The sequence below is a fragment of the Notolabrus celidotus genome, chromosome 23 (assembly GCF_009762535.1).
Source record: "Notolabrus celidotus isolate fNotCel1 chromosome 23, fNotCel1.pri, whole genome shotgun sequence".
NCBI classification, from domain to species: domain Eukaryota; kingdom Metazoa; phylum Chordata; class Actinopteri; order Labriformes; family Labridae; genus Notolabrus; species Notolabrus celidotus.
Window position 1 is genome coordinate 26678160 of NC_048294.1, and position 27327 is coordinate 26705486.

Sequence of the window (27327 nt, forward strand, 5' to 3'; positions counted from 1 at the left end):
CTGCAAAGTGCTCAGCTCATGGTGGATTAAGATGAGATCAGACTGAGTCCTGTCTGTAAGATGGGACTGGATCTTATCCTGTCTTGGTGTTGGGTCTTAGTTAATAATAGAACATAGAGTACAGTCTAGACCTGCTCTGTTTGGAAAGAGTCTTGAGGTAATGTTTGTTGTGATTTGGTGCGATACAGATAAAGATTGATTGATTAGTCAACAGGTGCTTCAGGTTTAATAGTGTCAAAGTAGAAACATTGCAAATATTAGAAACAGTTTCTTGAGACAAGTACAAAGAGAAATTGATAGATATAGATACTGAAGAGTGTTGAAGTGGAAGCTGGAATAAAAAGGAAGGAAAGCTTTTCTTCTTGTGTGTGGTCGATCATGGCTTTGCTCCAAAGGTTTGTGGTCTCAGGCCATCAACAGGCCGTGCACTCTCTGCAGCTGCTGCTGAGACAGGACCAGCTGGTGGACTTGCTCCTGTCCACGGACGCAGGGGATAGCAACACGACCAACAAACACTGTTCCTCCCTGCTTTTCTTCCTTGGCCTGGCAAACAACGGAAAACGTAGACGTGATTTATTAACCATTGAACTCACTAGAACAAAGACAGAAAAGAACTGGTGCTCTGTGTACTGATGGTTTTACCTTAACAAAGGACGAGACTGGAAAGGTGGCAAAGTCAGAGGAAGCTTTTGCACCAGGCTGGTATGAGACCACATGTTCGGCGACCTCTCCCTGAAACAGTAGTGTCCCAATGTTTGGTTGTGAATTGCAGACAGATAGTTTGAATAGAAAGACAGCCATTTTGATAAAGACGGTCTCACCTTGAGTTTAACCAGGGCATCACTGAGGTTCTGTAGACGAGCAGTCTGCTCCAGCAGCTGGGCACTGGCACTGACTGGAAGGAGAAAGAAAAGAACTGAACAGCTGAACTCAGGTGGAAAAAATATCTGCTTAAGTAAAGGACAGGTCACCGAGTTATAGAATTTAATGCTTGAAAATCATAAAGATAACAGTGAAATAAGTGACTACCCCAATTCATCAACTAAAGTGTCCTCTTGTCCCTCTTGAATCCACTGCACAGTGTGCAAAAAGGCACCAACTCAAACCATCAATTAGAGCTGGGCGATATGGGAAAAAGATGTTATCAGGATAACATTTTTCACATGAGTCGATATTGATAATTATCACGATAAATATCAAATGTAAATTCATTATGTAAATTAAAGGCAGGTTTTTGCTCCTGAGTGAGACTTGAAGAAACCAGATGGTTTGTTAGCTCATGTCTGGATCTAGTTCTCTGCTAATCTTTTTGAATCCATCCTTTCTGACGGTGCTAACAGGAAGCAGGTCTTTAGAGTGAGATCAGATTTATTTTTGTGGAGTTTAGGTTTGTCAATTCTTTTTTTCTCAGGTTGGGGTTATTTGCATAATTTATTATTTAATAATTAATTTTTTTTGCAGGGTTTTTGTGTTTAAGGTGCATTAGTGTTCCTCCCTTTCCAGCAGTTGAGGGATGTAACTACAGGTTAAAATGTCTCAAATTTCTATTGAACATTTATACATCTTATATTGTGAAAAATGATATCATGATAATTATTGTATTGTTTTATCACCCAGCCCTACCATCAGTACCTGTCTGAGACTAATACAATATAATTGGGTTATGAGAACAGACATCACTCCTGTAAACTTGAATAAGTTGCACCCTAATATCCCTGACCTTTGTTTCAAATGCAAGGCGTATCCAGGCTCCTTATATCACTTCCTTTGAGAATGTGCAGAGGTTCAAAGATTCTGGAGGTCAGTGGTTAGCTTTGTTTCTCAGATTAATCCAACACCTATCACTCTAAATCCTAAAACATGTTTGTTTGTTTGTTTCCAGAGAACTGTTCTCTGCCTGAAAGAGAGAACATGATGGTGGACGTTTGTTTGTGACAGACGAGGCGTTTTATTGCATTATATTTAAAGAATGTGTGTTGCCTCTCTCTTGGTCGCTGGTTGAAAGAATTAACAGCATGTTTGGCTCTTTATAAACGTACAAAGAGGCGTTTTTCAACCGCAGGAATTTTACCCCTGAACTGCATCGTTTCAACCGGAGGAACCAGGATCTGAATTTAGTTCAGGGGTAGTTAAGAAGCTGTGATTCACTTGATTTCTCTTTCTTTCATTAGTTTTTATTTGTTCTATCTTTTTTGTATGTGTGCGTACTTTTCAAAAGATGTGATTCTCTTGATTTAGCAGCTTGTAACAGTAGTCTTCTCTCAGCCTACCATGAATGCGTCTCTCCCGGTGTTATGGTTTTAAAAGTGACCCTGTAAACTGGAGACCTTCAGCTGAACGTGTCAGTGTTTGTGGAGTTTACACAGCTGTTGAAACACAGAGAGGGAATGCAAACTAGTTTAGTTTTTATTAAGATTTCAAAATATCCTCATCAGATATTTAATGATCGTCTAAAGACGTTTATGAGGGATGCATCCGGCTGAAAGTCTCCAGTTAACAGGGTCGCTGTTTAAACCAAAACACCGCCCGATCTCTGCGATCACGGCTTTTTGAGTTCAAAAGGATTTTAAAGGCGTGTTGAAACGTCTTTGCTACTCGCGCTTATCTCCTCTCACGTGTTGATTCAGTGAATCCATCTGTGATGAAATATAGCACCATCTAAAACAGCGCCAGCATACGTCACTGGCCGGATTTGCACAATCTACCCAGGACTTCAGCCCACGGTCGAAAACGCAGACGACAATGGGGGCACAGGAACCTTTTAGTTCATGGGAAAGTAGTATGTTGTGAGGAAGAGGGCTTCTGAGTTTGTTAATATCTGGGATACATTTTTGAATTTTATCAAAAATGTAGAGATTAGAGAAGTGCTGGAATTGTGGGGCGATGATGCAAACGGCATGTAATATACAGGACTGTCTCAGAAAATTAGAATATTGTGATAAACTTCTTTATTTTCTGTAATGCAATTAAAAAAAACAAAAATGTCATACATTCTGGATTCATTACAAATCAACTGAAATATTGCAAGCCTTTTATTATTTTAATATTGCTGATTATGGCATACAGCTTAAGAAAACTCAAATATTCCTATCTCAAAATATTAGAATATTTCCTCAGACCAAGTAAAAAAAAAGTATAACAGCAAAACAAAATCAAACATTTGAAAATGTCCATTAATGCACTCAGTACTTGGTTGGGAATCCTTTTGCACGGATTACTGCATCAATGCGGCGTGGCATGGAGGCAATCAGCCTGTGGCATTGCTGAGGTGTTATGGATGCCCAGGATGCTTCAATAGCGGCCTTTAGCTCATTTGCATTGTTGGGTCTGGTGTCTTTGAGCTTCTTCTTCAAAATACCCCACAAATTCTCAATGGGGTTCAGGTCAGGGGAATTGGCAGGCCAATCGAGGACAGTAATGCCATGGTCAGTACACCAGTTACTGGTGGTTTTGGCACTGTGGGCAGGTGCCAGATCATGCTGGAAAATGAATTCATCATCTCCATAGAGCTTTTCTGCAGACGGAAGCATGTAGTGCTCTAAAATCTCTTGGTACACAGCTGCATTTACTCTGGACTTGATGAAACACAGTGGACCAACACCAGCAGCTGACATGGCTCCCCAAACCATCGCTGACTGTGGGAACTTCACACTGGATTTCAAGCAACTTGGATTTTGCTCCTCTCCAGCCTTTCTCCAGACTCTGGCGCCTTGACTTCCAAATGAAATACAAAACTTGCTTTCATCTGAAAAGAGGACTTTGGACCACTCTGCAACTGTCCAGTGCTTCTTTTCCATAGCCCAAGTCAGACGCTTCTTCCGTTGTCTTGAGTTCAGAAGTGGCTTGACCATGGGAATACGGCTATTGTAGCCCATTTCCCGGACACGTCTGTGAACAGTGGCTTTTGATACCTGGACTCCAGCTTCAGTCCACTGTCTTTGAAGATCCCCCAAATTCTGGAAGCGGCTCTTCTTCACAATGCTGTTAAGGCTGCGGTCATCTCTCTTGGTTGTGCAGCGTTTCCTGCCACATTTTCCCCTTCCAACAGACTTTTTGTGAATGTGCTTTGAAACTGCACTCTGTGAACAGCCTGCTCTTTGAGAAATTTCTTTTTGTGTCTTACCCTCCTGATGGAGGGTGACAATGATGGTCCTCTGGACAGCAGTCAGATCAGTAGTCTTCCCCATACTTGTGATTTAGTTTACTGAACCAAGCTGAGTGTTTTTCAAGGCTCAGGAAACCCTTGCAGGTGTTTCGAGTTAATTAGACGATTCAAGTGATTAGTTGAATAGCCTACTAGTATACTTTTTCATGATATTCTAATATTTTGAGATAGGAATATTTGAGTTTTCTTAAGCTGTATGCCATAATCAGCAATATTAAAATAATAAAAGGCTTGCAATATTTCAGTTGATTTGTAATGAATCCAGAATGTATGACATTTTTGTTTTTTTAATTGCATTACAGAAAATAAAGAAGTTTATCACAATATTCTAATTTTCTGAGACATTCCTGTATATATGTTGTGAGAAATGTATGACAAATTCAATGCGTCAGTATTTTTATATTTTTTTGCTGTATTTTATTTTAAACCATTATTATTATTTTTATTGTTATTTATTTTTAAGTAACTTGATTTTCTGTAAGGTTTTATCAGGAATTATTTGAAATGTACTTTGATAATTTAAACATTACTCTTATTTATTTTGACTTTATACTACTTTCAGTGTAAAACTTCTCATCATTTTTATCAACATTGTTTTATTTTATGTTTTCTGTGTTGTTTTATTAATCTGCCTCTTTTAAGGGGATGTTGTGTGTTTTCTGTATGTTTTGGTACATTCCTCCACATACCCTGTAAAATGTTAAAAAGTAAAACATATTTACAGAAAAGCCGTACTCCGGTGAGGACAGCAATGACAAGAGAAAGAGCAAAGTCTAAAAACGGAGAACTCAACATACTTGATGTTTTTCCGGTGACGTCGACCACTTTGACTTCTGCACAGAGCTTGAGAAGTGTTGCCAGCAGTTGGTCAGTCCTGCGGTAGATGCCTGTGTTCAGTCCGTCTGGTGGCATGGAGCTCTCTTTGGACAGCTGTGGTAGTTTGGGAGGGCAGAGTGGAGGCAGGGAGGCCAGCTGGGCTCTCATCTTTTCAGCCTGAAAGACAAGGTAGGTCAGTAATGGGTTCGGACAACTAGCATAACGCCACAACATAATTAAACCAACAGCGGTGTACCTTCAGTCTGTTGTTTTCATTCTTCAGCTGTTTAATACCCAGTCTCTGGGCCTCAACCTGCTGCCTGAGGAGAGGAGAGTCCACCACCTCGACTGGTCCCACCAGGGACTGGGGGAAACCAGCTGAGAAGAGAAAGGGGGAATAGTAAGGACAGATCGTTCATCACTAAATGACCTATGCCTCCCCTGTCTATTTTTGTAATTCCTCAAATCCTACTGGTGTCAGATAACAGATACTTCTACGACTTTGGTCACTTAAAACATGCAAATATACATATAATAGACCCCTTTACAGCCTATGCCATCGAAGAGGTGGGTGTGAAAGGTTTGTGCCGATGAAAGCGGCGTTTAGCTGCATTCATCAGACGAGTTAGCAAGCTTTAAACACTGAGTTTAAACTGTCTGCAGCATCAAAGTGTCGGGCTGTTCTGTGGTCGGTTGTCAGAATCGATCCTCCACCTCAGGCTCGAGCTCTCTAGAAGTCAGACAGGATTACGACCGTTTCAGAGCAACCAGTGCTTTGGTGTTAAGAGTGACCGTGCTAACTCGTGACATTAAACTGGACGTGTCAGAGATTTTTATGATTACAGCAGCCGTTGAAACATGAAGAGTCCTCATGACTGCTTCCTAGATTATTTCATATTGTAATATAAAATAAACTCATCAGATGTGTGTTTCATTAAGAGCATTTGTGAGAGGCACACTCTGCTGACAGTCACCAGTTCACAGGGTCACACTTGTCACTGGAACACCAGCCGCGTCTGTAGCTGATAGCTGTTAAAAAACACAGAATCATTATTACTCTGACCCACACCGGTGCACGTCACTGTCTGGACTTAGTGTTCTGGCTCGTTTATTATGATCCAGGTCTCAGACGTAGCGGTCTTCCATGATCCAGGTCTCAGACTTAGCAGTCTTTTAAGACCCATGTCTCAGACGTAGTGGTCTTTTATGACCCATGTCTCATACGTAGCGGTCTTTTATGACCCATGTCTCATACGTAGCGGTCTTTTATGACCCAGGTCTCATACGTAGCGGTCTTTTATGATCCAGGTCTCATACGTAGCAGTCTTTTATGACCCAGGTCTCATATGTAGTGCTTTTGTGAGCTTGTCTTTGGCGTGGGAGGATTCCTTATTCCTAGACACAGTTTCAGTCTTGATATTTGACGGTCTGCATGTCCACAGATGATGTGGTCTCAGGCATGGACTGACTTGTGTGTGTAATCTCTCTCTGGGGTTCACGCTGGTTTCTCCATTAAAGACGTCTGTCACTAAACATCTGCCCACTTGTTGATGTCTTCTATACACTCACTGATTTCACACGGAGCTGGTCGTCTACTGTTCGTCAAAGTGGCAAACTCTTGTGCTCTGCAGTACGTCCGCTGCCATGATAACTGTAACTGTTTACAGACACTAAAGGGGTCTATATATTTCATCTCACAGGCTAGTTGAGAAAACACCGAACCCTTTATTTAACACAAATAACAAGAGAGCGGTTACCTCCTGCAGAACCCTGAACAATGGAGGCAATCCCAGAGGATGGTGAGCCTCTAAGCCCTTCAATGGTCATCTTAGATTGATTATTCATGCGTAGTTTCAGCTCCGCCTTCTCTGCCTCCAACTGGTCGATATCGGCCTGAAGAGCATCCATCGTCTCCTCGAACTCCCTGAGGAAGGGGAGAAAGGAAGGTCAGCAAGCAGCAATGAAAAAGGACAAAGAATGATTTCCTTTCTTCAATAGTTACTTTTCTTTCTTCTTCAGCAGGGTGAGGTTCTCGTCCAGTTTGGTCTGGATTTTCTCCACCCGTTCATCCGCGTCTTTGGTGGAGGTGTCCAGTTTCTTCTCTAACAGACTCAGTCGCACATTGGCCTCGCTCAGTTCCTCTCCCTGGGTCAGAGAATAACAGACACAAAGTTACACCTGTTGTTTATGACTTGTGGCATTACAAAAGGTTTAAGTGACTCATATCAAATGCGTTACCTTGATTTTGAGGGACCTCTTCACCTCCTTGATAACAGTTTCTCTATCTTCTAATTTCACTCCTAGACCCTCAGCGTCCGTCATCTCCGCCCTGACCATGGATGCTCGGACCTCCACTGGAGGAGTCTGAGGATGTGACAGAAAACAAGGAGGAAGGGACCATTAGCAGAAATACGCTTGATTATTATTCTATCATCAAAAGGGCGTGGTGTGTATAAGTACCTTGCTTGGTAGCCTGTCAGCATCATACTCTCCTTCCTGCATGGCAGTGGCCATCTTGTTCATGGTAGTAATGACAGAACTGCATGACTGACGGAGAGAGTCTAGACCATTGACACCATGAGCGCCGTACACCTGGGATAAGAAAAGAGTAGATTAGTCTAGCTTTACGTCCTGTGCTCAAATGTTTACCAAAGTTAATGTGTGTATGGATACTGGTTTATGAACAGCGGACCGACCTGTTCCACGGCTCTGCAGGCGATATCTTCCATTTTCAGAGCGTTAAGCCCCTCCTGTTCTGCTAGCGGAGCAATCATCTGAGCTCCTGCTGCTGCCACCTCCTGCAGCACAGCCACCACTCGGGTCTGCTGGCGCCTGCACTCTGTCAGAGCCTCCGACACCTATAACACAACACACAGTACATCAATCACATTTGTACATCAGATCATCTTGTGTGTGCATTAGTGTCAGTAAATCATGAAGAGCACAGACATGTATGTAATGGAGAGAACAAAGGACATTTGTGTGGAGTCATACCTGTGGTCCAAAGTTTAATGCTGCGGGTACTCCCACTACATCTGTCCCAGGCATGCGACGGCGGATCTTTTTGCAGAACTGTTTAACGTCAGAGCAGGACGTGTCCAGGTCTTTCAGAAGAACACTGAAGCCAGAGCTCTCCTGACCTGCTGTCAGGAACGATCGCAGACGAGCTGCCTCCACTCCCATGCAGTCCAGGGCGCTCTGGGTAAACTGGAGGTAGAATATTTAACATTAGAAAAATGTCTCTGCTACATCCTGATTTAACTTTAACTGCCTTTCCCAGTTCCTTTTACAGATAATACATTTTCTGAGATTAAAATGTGCCAAATTCATGTTAAACAGACCACTTCCCCAGCCCTTGATAATGATTATAATGCAAATACATGTGCCAATGATTTAGAGTTTTTAAATGTATTTTTCATTATCATTTGTATTATCATTATTATTCTTTTTATATATATTTATATATATACTGTTGTGTATTTATTTGTTTATTAACTTACTTATTATTCTTTTTTTACCTTTATTTTTTAAATACTATTACTGTAAAAATTATTATTATTATTATTATTATTATATCACTTTATAATAACAACAAATAGTATAATATAATATTTGTAATATTAATTTATAATAATCATTGGTAGTAATTCTATTATTAACTATAATTATTATCTTTATTTTTAAAGGATTATATTAATTGATTTGATATTTATTTAAATTTTACTTGAGTTTCTTATTTTTTTATGTATTCTCTAACCATTAAACTCCACCGCCAGGGAAGTGTCTAGACGTTTTTTCTCTGCTTCACACACACACACACACACACACACACACACACACACACACACACCACACACACACACACACACACACACACACACACACACACACACACACACACACACAAAAGTACTTATTGGAATGTTTTGAAATTTGAAATCTGTGCCTGTTGTGCCATTTGTCTTTTGTCTGTCAAATAAAACAGTAAAAAAAATGAGTATGCTACTTGTTTGCAGAAAAAAATCGGAAATAAAGTTTTGTACTGACTCTGTGCCAGAGGAGAAGAAGTAAAAGTCTTTGTAACAGAAGAAATGAACAGTAAAACAAGATGGAATACTCTTATGTGGTCAGCCAGCTGCACGGTGCAGTCTTCAGGGTGATCTGCCAGATGGACCCCATACAGTTGCTGAAGGTCAAAACAAAGAGAAATGTTATGCTCAAGAAAATATGGTATTCAGTTTGAATTTAAAGAGTTAACATAACTTCATACTTGACTGAAGATGTACTGGGCCCAACTCATACCATTAAATAACAGTCTTCAATACAGATCAGAAATATGGACAGATCTTGAATTAAAGCTGGGGTAGGGTCTTTGGGAAAACCAGCAGAACTAAGTTAGATTTAACGTATCCGAAACAGTTCCAGGCTTTCCTCATGCCTTCAACCAAAGCCACTCACAGACAATAATTGTATATTAGTCGGACTATGTGTCATCACTATCATCTCTCTCTCTCTTATTCTCCTCTATCCCTCTCTCCAACACCAACTCGGTCTCAGCAGATGTGTGTCTAACATGAGTCTGGTTCTGCTGGAGGTTTCTGCCTGTTAAAGGAAGTTTGTCCTTGCCACTGTAACTTGCTAAATGCTGCAAAGTGCTCTGTTCATGGTGGATTAAGATGAGATCAGACTGAGTCCTGTCTATAAGATGGGACTGGATCTTATCCTGTCTTGATGTTGGGTCTTTGTTCATAATAGAACATAGAGTACAGTCTAGACCTGCTCTGTTTGGAAAGAGTCTGAGGAGAACGTTTGTTGTGATTTGGCGCTATACAAATAAAGATTGATTATCTTTTTTAAGGTACACTGAAAATCCATAACTTGGCTTGATGGTGTGTTTCAAAGTTGCTTTGTTACCTGATAGTACTTGATTGCCTTTGTCAGAGGTTCAACCTGCACGGTCTCATCAAGCTGATCTTTATGCAGCAGGTCAATGAAATAATCCAGCGAGCGCTCATGGAAGCTCATTTCGGTGTAGAGCGTACCCATACGTTTGAAAACCTCCACACTGCAGTTAGTCATAGCCCTGGAACCACAGCCGGGGACAAGGTAGAAGAATAGACAAGACCAATGCATCACGAAATTAAGTATACAAAATTAGGCAACACATCATGTGACATTTCTATAAAAACCTGAGATGATCTTCAGTGCTTACTGTTCATATTTGTGGAGAGTGGCTTGCAGCAAGCTCAGCGAGTACACCAGTCCTGAGGCAAAACTGCGCTGTTCTCCAGGAGGCCCCCTAAGTCCAGACCCTTGAGCCATGTTCCCATTCAGGTCGAACTTTTCCTGGGCTTGTTTACTGATAAGATCAGCCTAGAAATTCACAAACACATGCACAGATTAATGCATTCATTCTAAAAACACAAACTCAAAGAGGATGCTGTACCCTTCTGTCCTACTCTACCACACACACAGCTTCATACCTTACAGATGAGCCTGGGAATGAGCAGAAGGACCAGAATGCAGTCGTGATCTCCACCATGACGGAGGAAGGAGTCCGGCATGAAAGAGGTGAGTAGAGACACCTGTCTGTTGGACTGAGCAACTTCCATTTTCCTCAGCTCCATCTCAATGGCCTAGTGACAGAGACACGGACATGTTCTCAACAAAGAAACACTAGTACACTTCAGAACCCAGAATAGATCACAAATAAACGTTTCCTACCTTGGCATGGGCCTTGGTCTCTGCAAACTTGATCTTGAAATCAAACAGCTCAGCAGGAGGTTGTTGAACTTGTTCAGCGTTTGTATTCTGCTGGCTGATCAGCTCTCTGTTGGCGTCCTGGTGAATAAGGGAAAAGACAGACTGTGTAGGCTCCACCTCAACCAGTGCATCCTATGCTCTGCCACTACTACTTTAGAATGCATGTTACCCTCCCCTTCACTCACCTGGAGCCTGGTGGTGAGATCCCTGTATTTGTTTATGGTCTGCTGGTAATCAGCAACAGTCTCCTGCGCAGCCTCCACTCTTTTGTCAGCCTCTCTGACCTTTGCTGAACTCAGGTCCAACTGCTCCCTGATTTCCATTTCTGTTTCTCGGGCGTTCTCCTGGAGTTCATCATTCATCTCGTTTATGGCCTCCTGTTTTCACAACTCTGAGTTAGAACGTGATGGCTCAACAGTTTGTTGAGAAACTAGTCAGGACAGTTTGGACAGTTCTACCCTGATTGTCTGCAGCAGTAACCCCCAATCTAAACAGAGACCATGTGCGCCGCGTTCCTTCAGCGCCACGGGTTTGCTCCGTCTGACGGTGCGTGCCCTGCCACCGGACGTGCAGACTAAAATGGGAACATGTCGGGGGGGCAGATGTAACGCGACTCAGCACATAGGGGTACTTGTATCTTATGTTTGTCTTTATTTGAATGTTTTGGTTCCTTTTACCACAGTGATGGAATAAGTCCATGAAAGTGCGATTAGAAATCATGTATGCAGACCAGATCAGTGACGGTTTCTCTCAGCTCTCTGACTTTCTCCTCCAGGTCAAGGTTCCTCTCAGTCAGGGTTTCAACCATCTCCTCTGACCCCAGGGCAGCATCCACCTGGTTTCAGAACACACACACACACACACACACACACACACACACACACACACACACACACCACACACACACACACACACCACACACACACACACACACACACACACACACACACACACACACACACACACACACACACACACACACACACACACACACACACACACACACACACACACACACACACACACACACACACACTCAACTATAAGTATTCTATTTTCACAGCACTACTCTGTGTCATACACCCTCCTTAAAGTGGCCCCAATGGTGATAAACTAAGCTTATTTTAGACATGAAATTTCTAGAACATTTCAGGAGCTCTAACCTTGATAAGTTAGTATTTTCTGAGCTGATAAACAAATATAATTCAGTGCCTTGCACCGTCTTAACGTTAATACTCAAAACCTAGGCCCAAGTCTGATCTGCCAGTATTTGGCTTCTTTTCTTTTCTGTTTACTTTATTGTGATATCCAAGAAGCAGCATCAGAGACCCATATATCCGTCTGACTTTACCTGTTCCTTCAGCTCATCGATAGTGGACTCCGCCTGCTTGACCTCTTCCTGCAGTTTTTCCTTTTGAGTCCTCAGAATCTCCAGCTCAGAGTTTTTCTTCTCCGACTGCTTCTGCAGCTTGACGTGTTCCTGCTTCTCTGAAGAAGACAGGTCACGCATCCTGAGGGATAGTTTCAGAGTAAGAAATCACATTAAACAAACCAAAATGTTGGCTGTACTTAAGCTTCAGAAGCCAAATCAAATTGAAACTTTCAGATATTTAACTGACCGAACCAAGGCCTCTTTGAGTCGAGAATTCTGCTCCTCGAGCTGTTTGACGTGGTAACTTGAGGCAGCTCCATCTGAGCCTGCATGACAGAACAAACACCACATGGTGAGGGAAAGCAGTGAAAAGGATGAAAGGAAATTCAGAGTGCTACAGACGTAAATGATGAGGGCATTTATTGAATTTAAGAGTGGACCTTTTTCTGAAATCTCGTGTCTAAGGATCTCCAGGTCCATGGAAAGCTCCTCAACTTTCTCCTTCAATGTGTCCACCTCCACCTGCAGTGACTCTGCACGCTCTTCTGCCATCTCTTTGTCCAGTGTAGCCATCTCAATGGCGTCTGCTGTGTCGGACATCTCTTCCATGTAACGATCCTTAGCCTCGTGTGCCTCACGGGCTTCCTACAAGGTGAAAATAAAACTCAAGACCATCATGATGACAGCTGGGCGGCTTCTCTGAATGTATATGTCTGTGAAATATCAGGAACTGTCGGTTAAAATCTACAGCACATACAGTGCAGGGATCTCCAAACCTACCTTCTTTTAAAATTATCAGACTTCCAAGATGGAGAGCCACAGATATTACTAATAGCCTACCCCAGTATTGAAAATGAACACAACAAACTTAGAAGTAAACTAGATCCAGGCCTACTGGGGGCAGTTAAGTGAAAATAAATGAATGTCTCTGCCTTAGTGTGACCTCTTGAACTTGGACACTGGCACTCCACAAACATGTCTTTTACAAACCTGACTTCCTGGAGGGGCCTGGTTGTGTTTAGTAAGAATGTAACTAACAGACAGTATCGTTGCAGCCCACCGCAGTGTTAGACCAGGTGAAAATGAGTGTGTCTATTTTGACGAATGAATATTTATTTATTTATTTTTTCCTTTGTACCTTCTTAGCCTCTTTGAGTTGTTTCTGTAAATCAGTCTGTTGCTCCTGCATTTTGTTCTTCCACTCCTGAAGCTGCTCCAGTTGGATTTTGTGTTTCTCCAGCTCCTTCAGTTTGGCCTTGTCCTCTGTCCTCTTCATCTTCAGTGTTTCCAGCTTCTCCTCCAGGTCCTTGACCTGGGCTCGCATTGAATCCTCCTCCTGAAAAGGAGAAAACAAGGGGAGAGAAGCTAAAGGCCATTTGAAGGTGCTTCCTTTGGCAGATCAAGAGGTTTCACTGGATTTTGAGTCCTATTTGAGAGGCTGGTGAGATCGGAGAAAACCTGTAAGCTGGGTTTTTTCAAAGAGGGACTCTGTAAAGAGGGTCTATTCTGACATTGAACTGAAGGTAAATTTGGGTGTGAGAGGATTTTTTGTGCGTCCTGATGCCATGAATGCGCATACGTGATTATCTAAAGACGTTAGGGGGCGCTATGGAGCAGATTTTCAAGGTTTTTTACGAGAGCCCCAAAATATATAAATGTTTGAAGATCCTTTCTGAGTGGTTTTGAATAAAGTATATGGAAAAGAGGAGGAGCTATATAGCACAAAAATTCAAACTTTGCATTTTTGACACGCCCACAATTTAAAAAAATACACAAGATAATACGAGTAAACATTTTCACCAATCAGAGAAATTCCACATTTGCAGTTGGACATTCCATGCAGTGTGTCCCTGCACCATCACCACATCGTTTATAGTACAGAACTATCTTTAAGTTCTGAGGTTGTGTTTAGGGGTCATTTTTAGCACCCTCATATTTATCAGCCAGCTCATGCCATGTCATATTAGCATGCAGTTTAAAGAAGATCTACCTGCTTGGTAACGACAGGTTCCACCTGGTAAAAAAACAAACAGGAATAACACAGGACAAGTTTGACAGATTCACCATTATAATGAAAAGGTTGATTCACGGTGATGTTGGAAAGACTGTATTTCAAAAGTTCATTTAAATCATCTTTGTCTTTTTATTTGTAAACTGGCTTATCCAACTGTCTGCTCCTCACCTTGCTCGGAGTTGAAGGACCCTGAGATGCTGCTGAGGGCGACACACTGGGCTGAGGCATAACAGGAGCTCCCAGTGGACCTTGGTGGGATGACAGTCCAGCTTCACTGACATCACCCAGCACAGAGGACGACAGGCTCTCACGAGATGCCTGTTGGGACATGCAGGAAACAGAGGGATCAGAGTAGAAAAGGTAAAACGGGTGTTGTTAAGTAGTTGAATGTCACTTAACAAAACAATGGAAGCAACAGTTTCACCAACAGGGAACATGCATCTGTGATGTACCCAGTACACCAGTGAACATTTACTGTGTTGTGTTGAAATCTGATAAAATACTATGATGAACTGATGAACTTCATGCATCTTCCAGAGGCTAAAAGTTTCACCACCTGGTGTCCCAAACCAGGGATTTTGTCCTTATAATTCCCATATACATCGCCTTAATCTGGTAGAACCCTTCACCTGTAAGCCATCCATCAAACAACCATGAACCAACCAACCAAAAAAATCCCCAACTCTCAAAAAATCTCCACTCCTGTGACTGTCAGGTAACAGGTGAAGTACCCTGATGTGACAGAGCATACCATGGGTGACAGGCTGGGGCGTCCAGATGGACGTATCAAGAGGGAAGGGAGGGAGGTGGCAGGCATGAGTCGACCTGGAGTATTCCACTGGCACATTGTGATCATAGAGACACTGTGTTAGGACTCTCAAGACTCATTTAAACAAATCTCAATCATTTTAGACACAAATATCTCTAACCTAAACCAAAAAACTACAAATTATGAAAAAACGTTTTGGTGTCTGGTCACCTGCAGCCTGCTCCAGTACTCATATGATGCTGCCATAACATGTTATAGTGCCAAGTAGGGATGTCCCGATACGATTTTTTAATATTTATTATTTGCAGATACCGAGTCCTGATCCAATACTTGCATTTGCCTAGATAATAGTTGCACAAGAGGTAAGAGAGTTGAGCTGGACTTTTTTTTTTCCTTTAACAAAAATTCATAATTAAAAAATAACTAAAATATGCCTCGTGTTCATTCCATTCAACTTAATCCAGCTAGCATTGTTGTAAAACTCATAATCTGTTTACAAGCTCTGCTGTATGAGACCCAGAAACTGGTGTGCACCCATAACAGCTAGCTTAAATCCCAGGCTGCTCTGAACTCTCACGAGACAGTGTGTGATTCACAATGAGGACATCCGGCTGTGCTAGTTTAGGAGCAACAAGCCAGTATAGAAAACAGCAGGTGCCGCTAGCCACGAGGTTGCTAATGCTAATGTAGCAGACTGTCCTGTGTTTGGTTTATGTGTTCTCCTTTTTGAACCTCATGTCCCTGCAGAGTTACCGTAGGGTGTGTAGAGCAGATGTGTGTTCTGTGCTGTGTCTGGCGATGCTCATGTGAGTTCTACAGTACAATGTAAATCATGTCTTGAGTTCTACATCAACGTCTAGGGCTGGGCGATAATTCAATAACGATAATTATCTTTATATAATTTTCCTCATTATAAATCTAACAAATGTTCAATAAATGTTTGATATATTTAAAACTGTAATTACACCCACCAACCACTGGAGGAAAGGTAGGGGGCGCTAATGAGCCTTGTTCCCACCAAACATTAAACAGAAGAAGACGGCATTGAACAGCCAATCATGTCGTAGGGTAAGAGGTTGGTGGGGCTCAAAGACATGTGAATGTAAACAGCTGAAACTGGTGACAAGCAAGAAAACTTACACATCTTACTTAGCACTGTCAGATATGATGGATTCAAGAAGTTAATCAGAAAACTAAATCCAGATACAAACTAACAGACCGTCAGTTTTCTTCAACTTTCACTCAGGAGCAAAAATCTGACTTTACATTTAAATGAAATAATGATTTGATATTAATCGTGATAATTATCGATTATCGACTGATATGAAATATTTTATCGTGAAAACATAATTTTCAATATCGCCCAGCTCTATCAATGTCCCATTTATTATTTTCTCATTATACATTGAAGCAAACTCACAACCCTCAATTGCACTCGCCCCTTCAGCTTCAAACTGTGTTTAGTGACAGCAGACGTAAATGAGCAGATGAGATGATCAGCTCAAATGCCGATCACCGATCAATTAAAAAACGTCCAAATCGGCTGTGATCCGATAGTTGAGATCAGGATCAGGACATCCCTAGTGCCAAAGTCTTATTAATTCATTAATATCATCCACCTAACATGCCTTGGCTGTCAAAATGTATAAACTTTCAGAACATTACAAAATGATCCATCACTCCAGATTAAAGTACAGAAACATGCTTATGAAGATTCTATGGATACAACATCATTATTTAGTTCTACATTACATATAACTCATGGAGTCCTTGTTGTCTTCTATATTGCAGTTTGAGGACCAGTACACTTACACTGCACACAATGCATGACCTTTGAAAGGATATAATGTATACATACAAGTCATTGTATTTTATGCAGTTTGCACTTTCTGCTGTAAACAAGCTCACCTTGGCTGAGTAGCGGGAAGAGGACTGGAGAGGAAGAAGGTGGTGAGTCACAAAGAGAAAGAAGCACACACACACAGCTATGCAGCGGCAAACCAAGTTATAGGAGATAAGCAGCGTGAAGCATACTCACTCTTAAGTGATCATAGTTTTGAAGGCTACATGCACAATGTGACATTATGAGCTCATGCAACAGAGTTATAACAGCAGCTTAACATCACTGGATTGCAAGGCAAAGAATGTCAATGTAGACCATCAGATGACCTCAAAACATCTCTTCATCAATGTGCTGAATGCCTTCACCAAACTTTACAAAATAAAGAGGTGCAAAACAAAGCTTGGCCAAGGAAAAAAAAATGAACATAGAGAAAAAACGACAACAAGGTGGTGTCATTATGTCCCATGCAAATGTCTACCAAGTGAAAGGAAACTGAAATGATAAGCTGTCACAGAAGTGTTCAGAGGAACAACACAAGCAGAAGCAAATGTGTTAAATAATTAATTGTGTTCTACCTTTTTAACATTCACAGGTATCTGCAAAGATATTCAGGAAACAAAAATAAAAAGGCAAACCGTAACAGGCATTTAAATTACATCAGACAAAAACATAGGAACCCCACCAATCACATGATGCAAAATGATTAAGATTAATGATTAATGATTAAAATGATTATGCACACAATCAAGAGTGATTTAACAACTTCAGAAGAGCCTACCACACCTGGTAATGCCATTTTAATACATTTTTAAACTTTCATTTCAATAATATTTCAAACAAGAGGCCATACACAGTGTATAGCAGGGCTGTAAAGTACAGGCATTAGTATTAAACTGTTGTGGCACTTTTGGTTCTGTGTAGATGCATACAGAAATGGTTCAGTGCAGACTTAAAGCTCCCCACACTAGGGTCCCCGCCTGTCAATCAAGTCAGCCATGCCCTTATTTGGGCACAACTCGTAAGTTTAATATCTTCAACAATACAGAGTTATGATAAATTCCCCCGTACAGTGTGTGCTGATAGAGAAAGGAGCTCTTCAGACCTAAACTGTTTTTTGAATCAGGCTGTAAACATGTTTATTTCTGCTGTAAAGATCGTTTTCTTTGAATGGGTGTGTATGTGGTTTCCTGTGTTTCTACAGCCAGCCTCTAGTGGACGCTGCATGAACAGCAGTTTTTAGAACTTCCTCATTGAATTCAATTCTCAAGGCCGGAGGTTGTCGCTGGCTCAAACAGTGGTTACCGGTGAATTTGTGAGTGTGTGTCAGTGAGGAGTATGAGGGGCCGGAGAAAAATACATAAAGCCGCCTGTAGGGCCACAGAAAACAAAACTAAAAGGAGAGTCAAAAAGTCTTAATCCCCCCAAAACCCAGTTTCAGGCAGTAGCTTGACGTCCAGTGTAGTAAACAGTGGCGCAAAATGTGTGTGTATGTTCATTTTGGATTCAGTATGATTCTATATTTTAAATCAATTTTGTTATTTTTAGGAATATGTTCTTTTATTTTATTGCACTTAAAAAGTTATATTATGTTATAATCTGAAGCCTGAACACTTAACACAATGTGTAAAAGCTTAGTAAAGTTCCTCATAAAGGAAATACATTTATGTGCTGCTTTCCTTTCCCTTTCCCTCACTGTATCCTAATAGTGCTGAACTGAAACTTAGAAATCATGAATTGCATAGAACCGATTTTTATTTTTTCAAAGTTATATTTTTGGTCTTTTATGCCTTTATTCTGAGAGGATATGGCAGTGGATAGAGCAGGAAACCAGTAGAGGTAGTGGGAGGGGCCACATGTTGGAATCAAACCCAGGCCCCCAGCTTGAGGACTACAGCCTCTGTACAGGGGGGTGATCAGCTTAACCTCTAGGACATACCGGCATCACAGAATTTTGGTTTCATACAGAAAAATGTCATTAAAGGAAAACTTTTACAAGAAAGGAAAAAATATGACTCTTCATCATAATTTAGACTGTGATTCATTTCTGAGCCACATTAAGTCAGGCAGTGCAATATGTCCAATAAAAAGGAGATCTACTGTCATTTCATTTTAATGGAATCTTGATTTGATGAACTGGAGGGTCGCAAGAAAGTTTCACTGATGGATGCAGACCACGCGTGAGAACTAGGGATGATCCACTCGACCCATGATTTGATCCCAATCCCGATTTTTGGTTCACTATACCATTCATTCACAATTCAAGAAAACTGGATTGAACTCAAAATTAAAATAACTTATTTTATTTCAGTCCTCAGATATGGACAGTTGGGATATGTACTTGTTCTCTTCATTTTTAAAAGGTGTGTTGTAACTCAAATGAAACCACTGCACCCTTTTTTTCAGCACCTTGCAAAAAAAACTCAAAATGAGCGTTCAAAAATACCTTGTTGGAAGATTTCAGAACAATTATAGAGATATGAAAAGTGAACGATTCCCAAATGAAAGTATGAAATATTCAAACAAATAAGGTCAATCTCTTTAAATAAAGTAACGTGCAGCTTATATTACCTCAGACTGTAAACACAAAGGTGGATCCTGAACTGCTCGGTGTTCACCTGCTGCCACCATGTCTGTTATGCTCAACTCAGCGAGTGACGAGAGAGCAGTGCAAGAGACTTCATGATGTTGAACAAGCGGAGTGAAATGCAGATAGCACCCTCTACTGTTTAAAAATAATATTGCAATACAGATTATTTGATTAGATTTTAATCCACCCTTATTTGTATCGATCTTTTACCGTCGTGTCATATATCCTTAGGGGGAACATGGCAACATAAACTCGCACATTTAGTCCATTACCACACAAACCATGCAGAGACAATGTGTCCCAGACAGTGTCCCAATTATTCAGGTAAAACCTGCAGTTTTTCTAGAAGTGGGTGAGGCTTCAGAGTTCTGGACCTCTGTGGCATCAAAGGTGGTAAAAGTATTTTACAAAGATATGGAAACACAGTGATGATCAAAACTGGATCAAACTATATTAGCTCTATTAGCTACCCACTGTCTATTCAAAATAAAAAGGTTGATTTCAACCTCCTTACACGTGTTATCATTTCCCAGTTAGCCTCTAGATGTCCCAATTTGTCTTCCTTTCAAGCTTATAATAACTGTCTAATTTTTAAACATGTTCAAGGATATCCATGATTCATGTGGGTCACCTCTTCGGGAAAGAATCACATCCCTGCTAAAGATGAAATATGAACCAACAACTCCCTCCAATGTGCAGAATAGAGAAGTCAGAAGAGAAACTGAAGCTAACTTATCTAGGGAAATCAAACTGAGTGGGGATTGTTTGACTCATCAACATTATTCAAAATGTGTTGGGTTACTTTGTTTCTCTGATCGATCTTTTCCAAAACACCTGAAACATTGGAATGGCCATGAAAAGGCTAGTATTGACTCCAGTAATCACTTCAAAAGCACAGAAATATGGACAAAACAGACTTTTCAAAGCAAATGTACAAAATCAAATATTGCAGATGTCAACTATCTTTGAGGGGAAGTTACGTGTACAGCACAAGAGTACCAAACTGACACGGGGAGAAGGAAGGTGCAAGTGGTTTCTTACCTGCTTGGTTGTTTTTGGAGTCTCTGGGCTCTCTGGAAGAAATAAATGTATAATTGTTATTTACTGCTTATTACCTGGCTTTCTTATCTATCACCCAGGTGTGTTGAACACTTTATTGTGATAGGTCAAAGCATATTAAAGATATTCCTTCAGAGGTCTTGTTCACCGTATCCAACACAAGCTTCAATAGGCAAGGCAAGGCAGCTTTATTTGTATAGCGCATTTCATACACGAGGGCAACTCAATGTGCTTTACATTGAAACATTAAAAGCATTGGAGACATTCAGACAGGCATAAAAGAACACAATTAAAATGACAAATATGATAAAACAGAAAAGAAAAGGAAAATTAGAAATAGATTAAAAATGATATTAAAATTTTAATTTAAAGTGGGTTAAAATAATCTAAGATAGGAAGGCAGTGGTAAATAAAAAAGTCTTAATCTTTGATTTAAAAGAGGTGAGAGTTGGAGCAGACCTACAGCTTTCAGGGAGTGTGTTCCAGATATGTGGTGCATAATGACTAAACGCTGCTTCACCATGTTTCCTTCTGACTCTTGGGACTGAAAGCAGACCAGTACCTGATGACCTCAGAGGTCCAGGTGGTTCATAAAGTAGTAGCAGATCAGCAATGTATTTTGGGCCTAAACCATTCAGTGCTTTATAAACCATCAGCAGGATTTTAAAGTCTATTCTCTGACAGACAGGAAGCCAGTGTAGGGATCTAAGTCCTTGTTAGGACTCCAGCAGCATTCTGTATGAGCTGCAGCCGTCAATAGTAATGTTCATTTACATGATTCTTTTCTTAGTCTACGTGTCTCACCCTCACCTCTTTGTCTTGGTACTTTTGCAGTTCCTGAATCAGGAGTCTCAGGGGAGGTGGCACTGGAGCCATCGTCCACCACCTGGAGCTAAAAAGGACAATAACAAAGAATAAAAGAGGTTTGATTTGGACATGGTGAGCCACAAAAGGTCCCCTATGAAGGAAAACCTCAACACATCATCCTATAAACGTACTGACACGTAAGTCATTTTTAATATGCTGTAGAATATACATATATAAACACATATTTTATAGAGAAGTATATATACATACAAATATAAATATACATATATAAATGTATACATATATAAATATTAGGGGTGCAACGATACACAAAATCCACGGTTCGGTTCAGTTCGATACGTTTTCGATACAGAAAAAGAGAAATGTCAATGACTTTTTTTTTTACTTGTAGTTTGTTGAAATTACCAACATTTGTTTCAGCTCAAAAGCACAGTTTTTAAATGAAATGAAATGTATCAGGGGCAGCTATACCCGACAAATGTTCTGCTGTGCATGGGGGGGTTGCATGTGAGTATGTGAGTATGTGAGTGAGCGAGTGAGCGAGTGAGCGAGTGAGCGAGTGAGCGAGTGAACGCTCGCGCGACCATGTAGAGACAGAAATGACATCCCGTCATGTAAATAAGATAAATAACATAAGAATATTTAGCCTGGGGTGCTGGTGGTCTAGCGGTCTAAGCGCCCCACGTACAGAGGCTATAATCCTCGTCGCAGGGGTCGCTGGTTCGATTCCCGACTGGTCAACCATTTCCTGCATGTCTTCCCCCACTCTCTGCTCCCCACATTTTCTGTCTCTCTTCAGCTGTCCTATATAATAAAGGCAAAAAAGCCCAAAAATATAACTTAAAAAAAAAAAGAATATTTAGTCTGTTAAATAAAAGAACAAGGTATAGACCTGATCTATGAGAGACTTTCAATCACTACTGCTTGAACTTCTAATGGGGGGCGGGACCCTGCGGGTGCGCCCCCAATATAACGGCGGGGAAAACACTGTCTGGTATCAGGCTGAAGTCTTACACAGCATGCAATATAAGACCACAAGTAATGCATATACGAACATTAAAACCACATCACCCAGTCTAGCACCACTACAGGACCACGGAACAACTCTGCTCTGCAACTAAAGCGGATCACTCGTGCTTCCCTCTCGTTCGGGCGCGATCACACACACAAACGTGAACATATGAACCCAGCAGACCGTCGTATGGTGAAATATATTTTTCCAGATGAAGCACAGTTAAAACAAACGTGACCAGCTTGGACTGAATGAATGAGGGAGGAGCGCGCAGTTCAGTGGACCTGTGCTCGACAATGCAGCCCGGAGGAGTCAACGCAGATCCACTGAACTTTCAGCACAGAGCGCCTCGTCAGAAGTTGATCAAATAAATATAAAATTGCGTATTGTTCAGTTCATAGGGCGTACCGAACCGTGACCACTGTATCCAACGGTTCCATACAGATACACGTATTGTTGCACCCCTACTGTCTACTCGTTCTTATTGAGAGAAATAAACATGTGAACACGGTCAGGTGTCAGCCGGGAGCGCAAACGGGTCAGAATCGGTCCAGCGGCAGAGAAAAAAAGCGCTCGTGGAGACCTGTCACTCAGCTGCATCTAGCTGAGCGTCTCCGTTGTGAGCAACACCTTACAGTGTAAAGCATTCTGAAACACGCTTTAAAGTTAAAACACCTCCCTGATAGCTGAACCAAATATGAGACCACATGATGTTTGTTCCACGGGATGGAAAATCTAAACTAAAAAATGTGTTTGAGTAAGTTCTTAACAATCAATTAATACATACTCCATTAATGGTTGACATCCCTAATATATAGATATAAATATATAAATATACACAGATATATAAACATATAAATATACATATATAGTCAGCCCTCTCTCTGTTGTAGTCAGTCAGTGATTGATGTGATCACACTGGAGATATTCAAGGCTTCATCACCATCTAACCCACATGTCACATTCATCTTTACATATATAGCTCATGTCACCTACCTGAGACTGTCTGACAAATATCCCGTGGTTGTCCTCACAGGTAAAGTAGCGTTTCCCTTGAACAGTGCCATTGTTCTTGCCTGTGGACTCATTCAATATGACACCGACCCATTTCCCCGAGGCAAAGAGGGTGGCACCAATATAGGCCACAGTACCACGCTGACCCTTCCCTATCACCTCCACTACAGATCCAATCTAAGAAAGGAAGAACAAGGAAGAACAGAGAGAAGATTATGACATACATCATTCATAAACAAAAAAATAAAATGCCATCCTTCTTGTGCTTGTAAGATGATGACCAACCTTAGGAGGTCTTCCACTCTCCACTGTTCCTGTGCTGCTCATTTTGCTGATCAGTGGGCTTGTCAGCTGGGAGATTTGAGAGACAGAGATTGAGAGAAGTAGGGGAGGGAGGGATAGACAGTAAAAAGGAAGGTGAGGTCATGACACTGCAGATAATGTACAGTTTAAAATCACAGAATATGTCCATCGTGTCTTCATCCTGGTCATAAACACACGGCTCAGTGGGAGTATGGGTGACAAATCCATGTTAAAAGGTACAGAATGTAGAAGTGGGACCACTCAGTGATTTATAGAGGTCTGACTCTAAACTGAAACACTCCTGTGCTCACCCCTCCCATTGATGAAATTCCAATTCTAATTTTTTACCATCAAACACTTTTATAAATACAATCATTTTAGCACACCACAAATATCAGCCTCCTCTTTTTCTTCTTCTCTATTTTTTAGCTTGTTATCTATTCTGTATGCTGCTGGACCTGAGTAACGTGTTACGTTCCTTCATGTTTTTGAATGTGACTGAATGACAATAAGTTGAACCTTGAACCTTGTTCATATTCCATCCTATTTATTTTTGGTCACTAAGCACTAAATGTAAAAATGCAAACGGCCTATACTAGTTTAACACTTCCCTGCTGCTGTAGAAACACAGCGGTGTAAGATGGTGACCTCTGTGAAAGGGAGCCCCCTCCTTATGTAAATATAAAATAAACTTTCTAAGTTAAAAAAAACACACAAATATTTTATATATTCAGGTCATTATACTGTACTTTACAAGTAATTATGAAAATTATATTCCATTATCCCAAATCTGTTCTGCCAAAAGCCACTAAATACGGCACACTGCACCTTTAAAATCTCCTACCCAGACTACACCCCGAGGACAGAAGAACAACAAGCAATGGAAAAAGAATCATGCACTCAGTCATATGCCCTAAACCACAATACAGTCCTTAATATACAAGTCACATCACCGCCCTGCTCACACAAAGATGCTCATTCAACACAAACTAGGACTGCAGCAGAAGCTCATCTGTTTATGGAGCTGAATTCACACTGCCTCACAATCCTGACAAGGCAGAAGAAAAGATTTATCTCTCTCTCTCTCGCACCTTCTCATTCAATGGTTTGTATTTATTTTAATTATTTTCAACATTGTAGATTAATACTGAAGACATCAAAACTATGAAACAATCTGGTTTTGCCATAATCTGGATTACAACAGTAGTCAAATAGGGCTAACCCTACCTCTGAACAACACAACTGATGGTCTCAAACACATTAAGAAGGCAAGTCATTCTACAAATGAACTCTTGACAAGGCTCATGTTCATTAGAAACCATTCCAGGAGACCACTTCATGAAGCAGACTGAGAGAATACCAAGAGTGTGCAAAGCTGTCATGAAGGAAAAAGGGGGCTACTTTACAGAATCTAAAATATAAAACAGATTCTGCTTTGTTTAACACTTTTTTCTTCATTCAATAATTCCATATATGTTCTTTCAGAGTTTGGATGTCTTTGAATTTAATCTACAGTGTTTACAATCATTACAATAAATAGAAACCCTTGAATGAGAAGGTGTTTCCAAACTTCTGACTGATATATACATATTCATATATATAAATATAAATATATAAATATAAATATAACTATATATATATATACACACACACACACACACACACTATCATTTGCTTGTGGATTGAAAATAAGACATAGAAATAGTCTTCTAGCAGCTGACCCATAACCATTGTTGTCTCTTAGTTTGACGAGGATCCAATATGCCAAAAAGGGGATCCTGTATCCAGGTCATTGTGAGCTCAACAAACTCTTCTAGGTTTAACTTTAACAGTTTTCTGACTTCTCCATGCTAAGTACATGCATTTATTTTTGTACCAAAGCAGATATTTTCCAGTATCAAATGTGCGTGATACTTACCCGTGGGGTATAAGAATGCCGCCTGTTTAAAGCCATAACAGCAATTTAAGACTGTTTCACCTCCAGAGATAAGTTAAAGTAATTATTATCAGCTCACACACCCCTCCACAACTCCCACAGACAGAAGAACAGACTGATACAAGACAGGGACTAAAGGGAGGGATCACTTTGTAGTACATCACTAAACGTCACTGCTCATTTAAACTTGAAGAGGGAGGGTAACTACCATCTGTTAGGACTTTTCTTACAGCCACATGGATGATAGCTCCATGAGTTTGCAGGAGATCACAAAGATCGTATAACATCTATGTAATGAATTGATGCATACAAAGAGCAGTCCTCAGTGAGTATTAACAATGAGTTAGTATTCTTCTTTTGTATACTGATATAGAAACATGTTTAATATGAATACTGCTGTGTTTTACTTGTAATGCATATCCTGGTATTCACATTTGTCATGTTTGTTAGCTACAATATCTCCTTCAACCTTCTGCATTCATCACCAGATGACAAACACTATCGTGAGGCTGCTTCTCGCTGGGTGACATGGAGGGCTTCATACTCTGTTGTTTTATATATGCGTATTCATTTCTGCTATGAAACAGCATCCATGTAATAAACACTTAGAAAATGCGCAAAGCTAAATGGGTTAAAGCGGTTAGCAAAGACTATTATCTGCGTTATAGAGACATGTCATCAGACACAACACAGCTAGCTAACGTTAGTCTGATTCACCTTCCTGCCCTCGATTACATGTTTGCGTTAAAGTCAATACTGACAGTCATATATGAAAATACAGCTTCAACATGGCTGAAACTATTATTAATACTAACTGTTTACATTTCCCTCTCGCTTTGGTGAGACACTGAAATCTGACGTCAACACTTTGCTAGCTAGCTAGCTGTGTTAGCCGTAAAGCTAACGTTTACACTGACCGACTTGCCCGGCAGAGCTTGTGTCACCTGTCACACCTGGTATTGGCTCACCTGGCACACACGGGGAATGTTATTAAAAGTAGCTCCTTGGTGTGATCATGCAAAATGAAAATGTAATCCCGTAGTCCTTCTTGCTTTCTGATGCGTTGAGTCTATCCCGGCCCACTGTTTACCCTTCCTGCGCTTCTTCTTCTTCTTCAGTTTAAATGCGGATGACAAACAGCTTTAGGGTGCACTACCTATGTGCACTACCGCCCCCAGCTGGAGGGGAGGGTGGGTCCGTTTTCAAAGGCTGTTAACTATCCCTCAATCCCAGCTAGCAATCAATCAATCAATCAATCAATCTTTATTTGTATAGCGCCAAACCACAACAAACGTTATCTCAAGACGCTTTTACAAACATAGGAGGTCTAGACCACACTATGTCAAATTATGAACAGAGACCCAACACCAAGACAGGGTAAGACTCAGTCTGACCCCACCTTAATCCATCATGAGCATTGCACATCGCAGTATTTAGCTAGTTACAGTGGAGAGGACAAACTTCCTTTAACAGGCAGAAACCTCAGGCAGAACCAGACTCATGTTAGACAGCCATCATGCCTCGACTGAGTTGGGTCTGGAAAGACAGATAGAGGGGAGTAAGAGAGAGAGGTGATAGTGATGAGACGAGTCGTAGAAGCTGTTGCCGCTGGAGTCCAGCACGTCCGTATCAGCTGGAGTCCAGATCGTCCGCAGCAGGAGGACGTCTACGGCAGCTCAGAGGAATCTACGAGACAATGGAGCTCAGGGACTCCAGAAAGGTCTATGGTTAGTAACTTTAATGGGACAGGGAGAGTTAAAGTAAGTGATGAAGGGGTTGGGGGGAAGAAGGTGAGCTAGGATCCCAGTGTGTCAGTGTGCCAGTTCCCCCGGCAGTCTAGGCCTAT

The 27327-nt window shown here is 41.0% G+C and overlaps 1 protein-coding gene across 9 annotated transcripts; it reads right to left on the reverse strand.

The window, feature by feature from the left end:
• Nucleotides 1-199: 199 nt before the first annotated feature.
• LOC117807230 (dynactin subunit 1-like) lies at nucleotides 200-26754 on the reverse strand. 9 transcript variants are annotated; one of them, XM_034676398.1, is made up of 32 exons: nucleotides 26450-26609; nucleotides 23528-23593; nucleotides 23225-23419; nucleotides 21199-21280; nucleotides 20371-20402; nucleotides 17318-17338; nucleotides 16808-16831; nucleotides 14882-14968; nucleotides 14299-14448; nucleotides 14107-14130; nucleotides 13255-13452; nucleotides 12557-12761; nucleotides 12364-12442; nucleotides 12096-12255; nucleotides 11475-11579; nucleotides 10930-11121; nucleotides 10706-10822; nucleotides 10465-10617; nucleotides 10194-10354; nucleotides 9896-10064; nucleotides 9099-9167; nucleotides 7976-8188; nucleotides 7678-7839; nucleotides 7442-7573; nucleotides 7220-7345; nucleotides 6984-7126; nucleotides 6739-6905; nucleotides 5238-5359; nucleotides 4963-5158; nucleotides 822-895; nucleotides 643-732; nucleotides 206-543 (listed from the first exon to the last, which is right to left on the reverse strand). In XM_034676398.1, the coding sequence occupies exons 2-32, from the start codon at nucleotides 23567-23569 to the stop codon at nucleotides 406-408; spliced, it is 3828 nt and encodes a 1275-aa protein (XP_034532289.1). In that variant the 5' UTR covers nucleotides 23570-23593; nucleotides 26450-26609; the 3' UTR covers nucleotides 206-405. The 9 variants fall into 9 exon arrangements, with proteins under 9 accessions (XP_034532291.1, XP_034532289.1, XP_034532290.1 ...); XM_034676399.1 differs by having other exon boundaries at nucleotides 26435-26609; XM_034676400.1 differs by lacking the exon at nucleotides 26450-26609 and having other exon boundaries at nucleotides 200-543; nucleotides 23528-23569.
• Between the last annotated feature and the right edge of the window lie 573 nt (nucleotides 26755-27327).

Excerpts from the sequence above, each read along its gene's own strand:
- LOC117807230 (XM_034676400.1), bottom strand. The coding sequence starts at position 23,569 with ATGAGCAGCACAGGAACAGTGGAGAGTGGAAGACCTCCTAAG. Across the intron at positions 20,403-21,198 it reads AAAAGTACCAAGACAAAGAG|AGAGCCCAGAGACTCCAAAA; the intron begins GTGAGGGTGAGA and ends TATTTCTTCCAG. Across the intron at positions 7,574-7,677 it reads CCTGCAGAGCCGTGGAACAG|GTGTACGGCGCTCATGGTGT; the intron begins GTCGGTCCGCTG and ends TTCTTATCCCAG.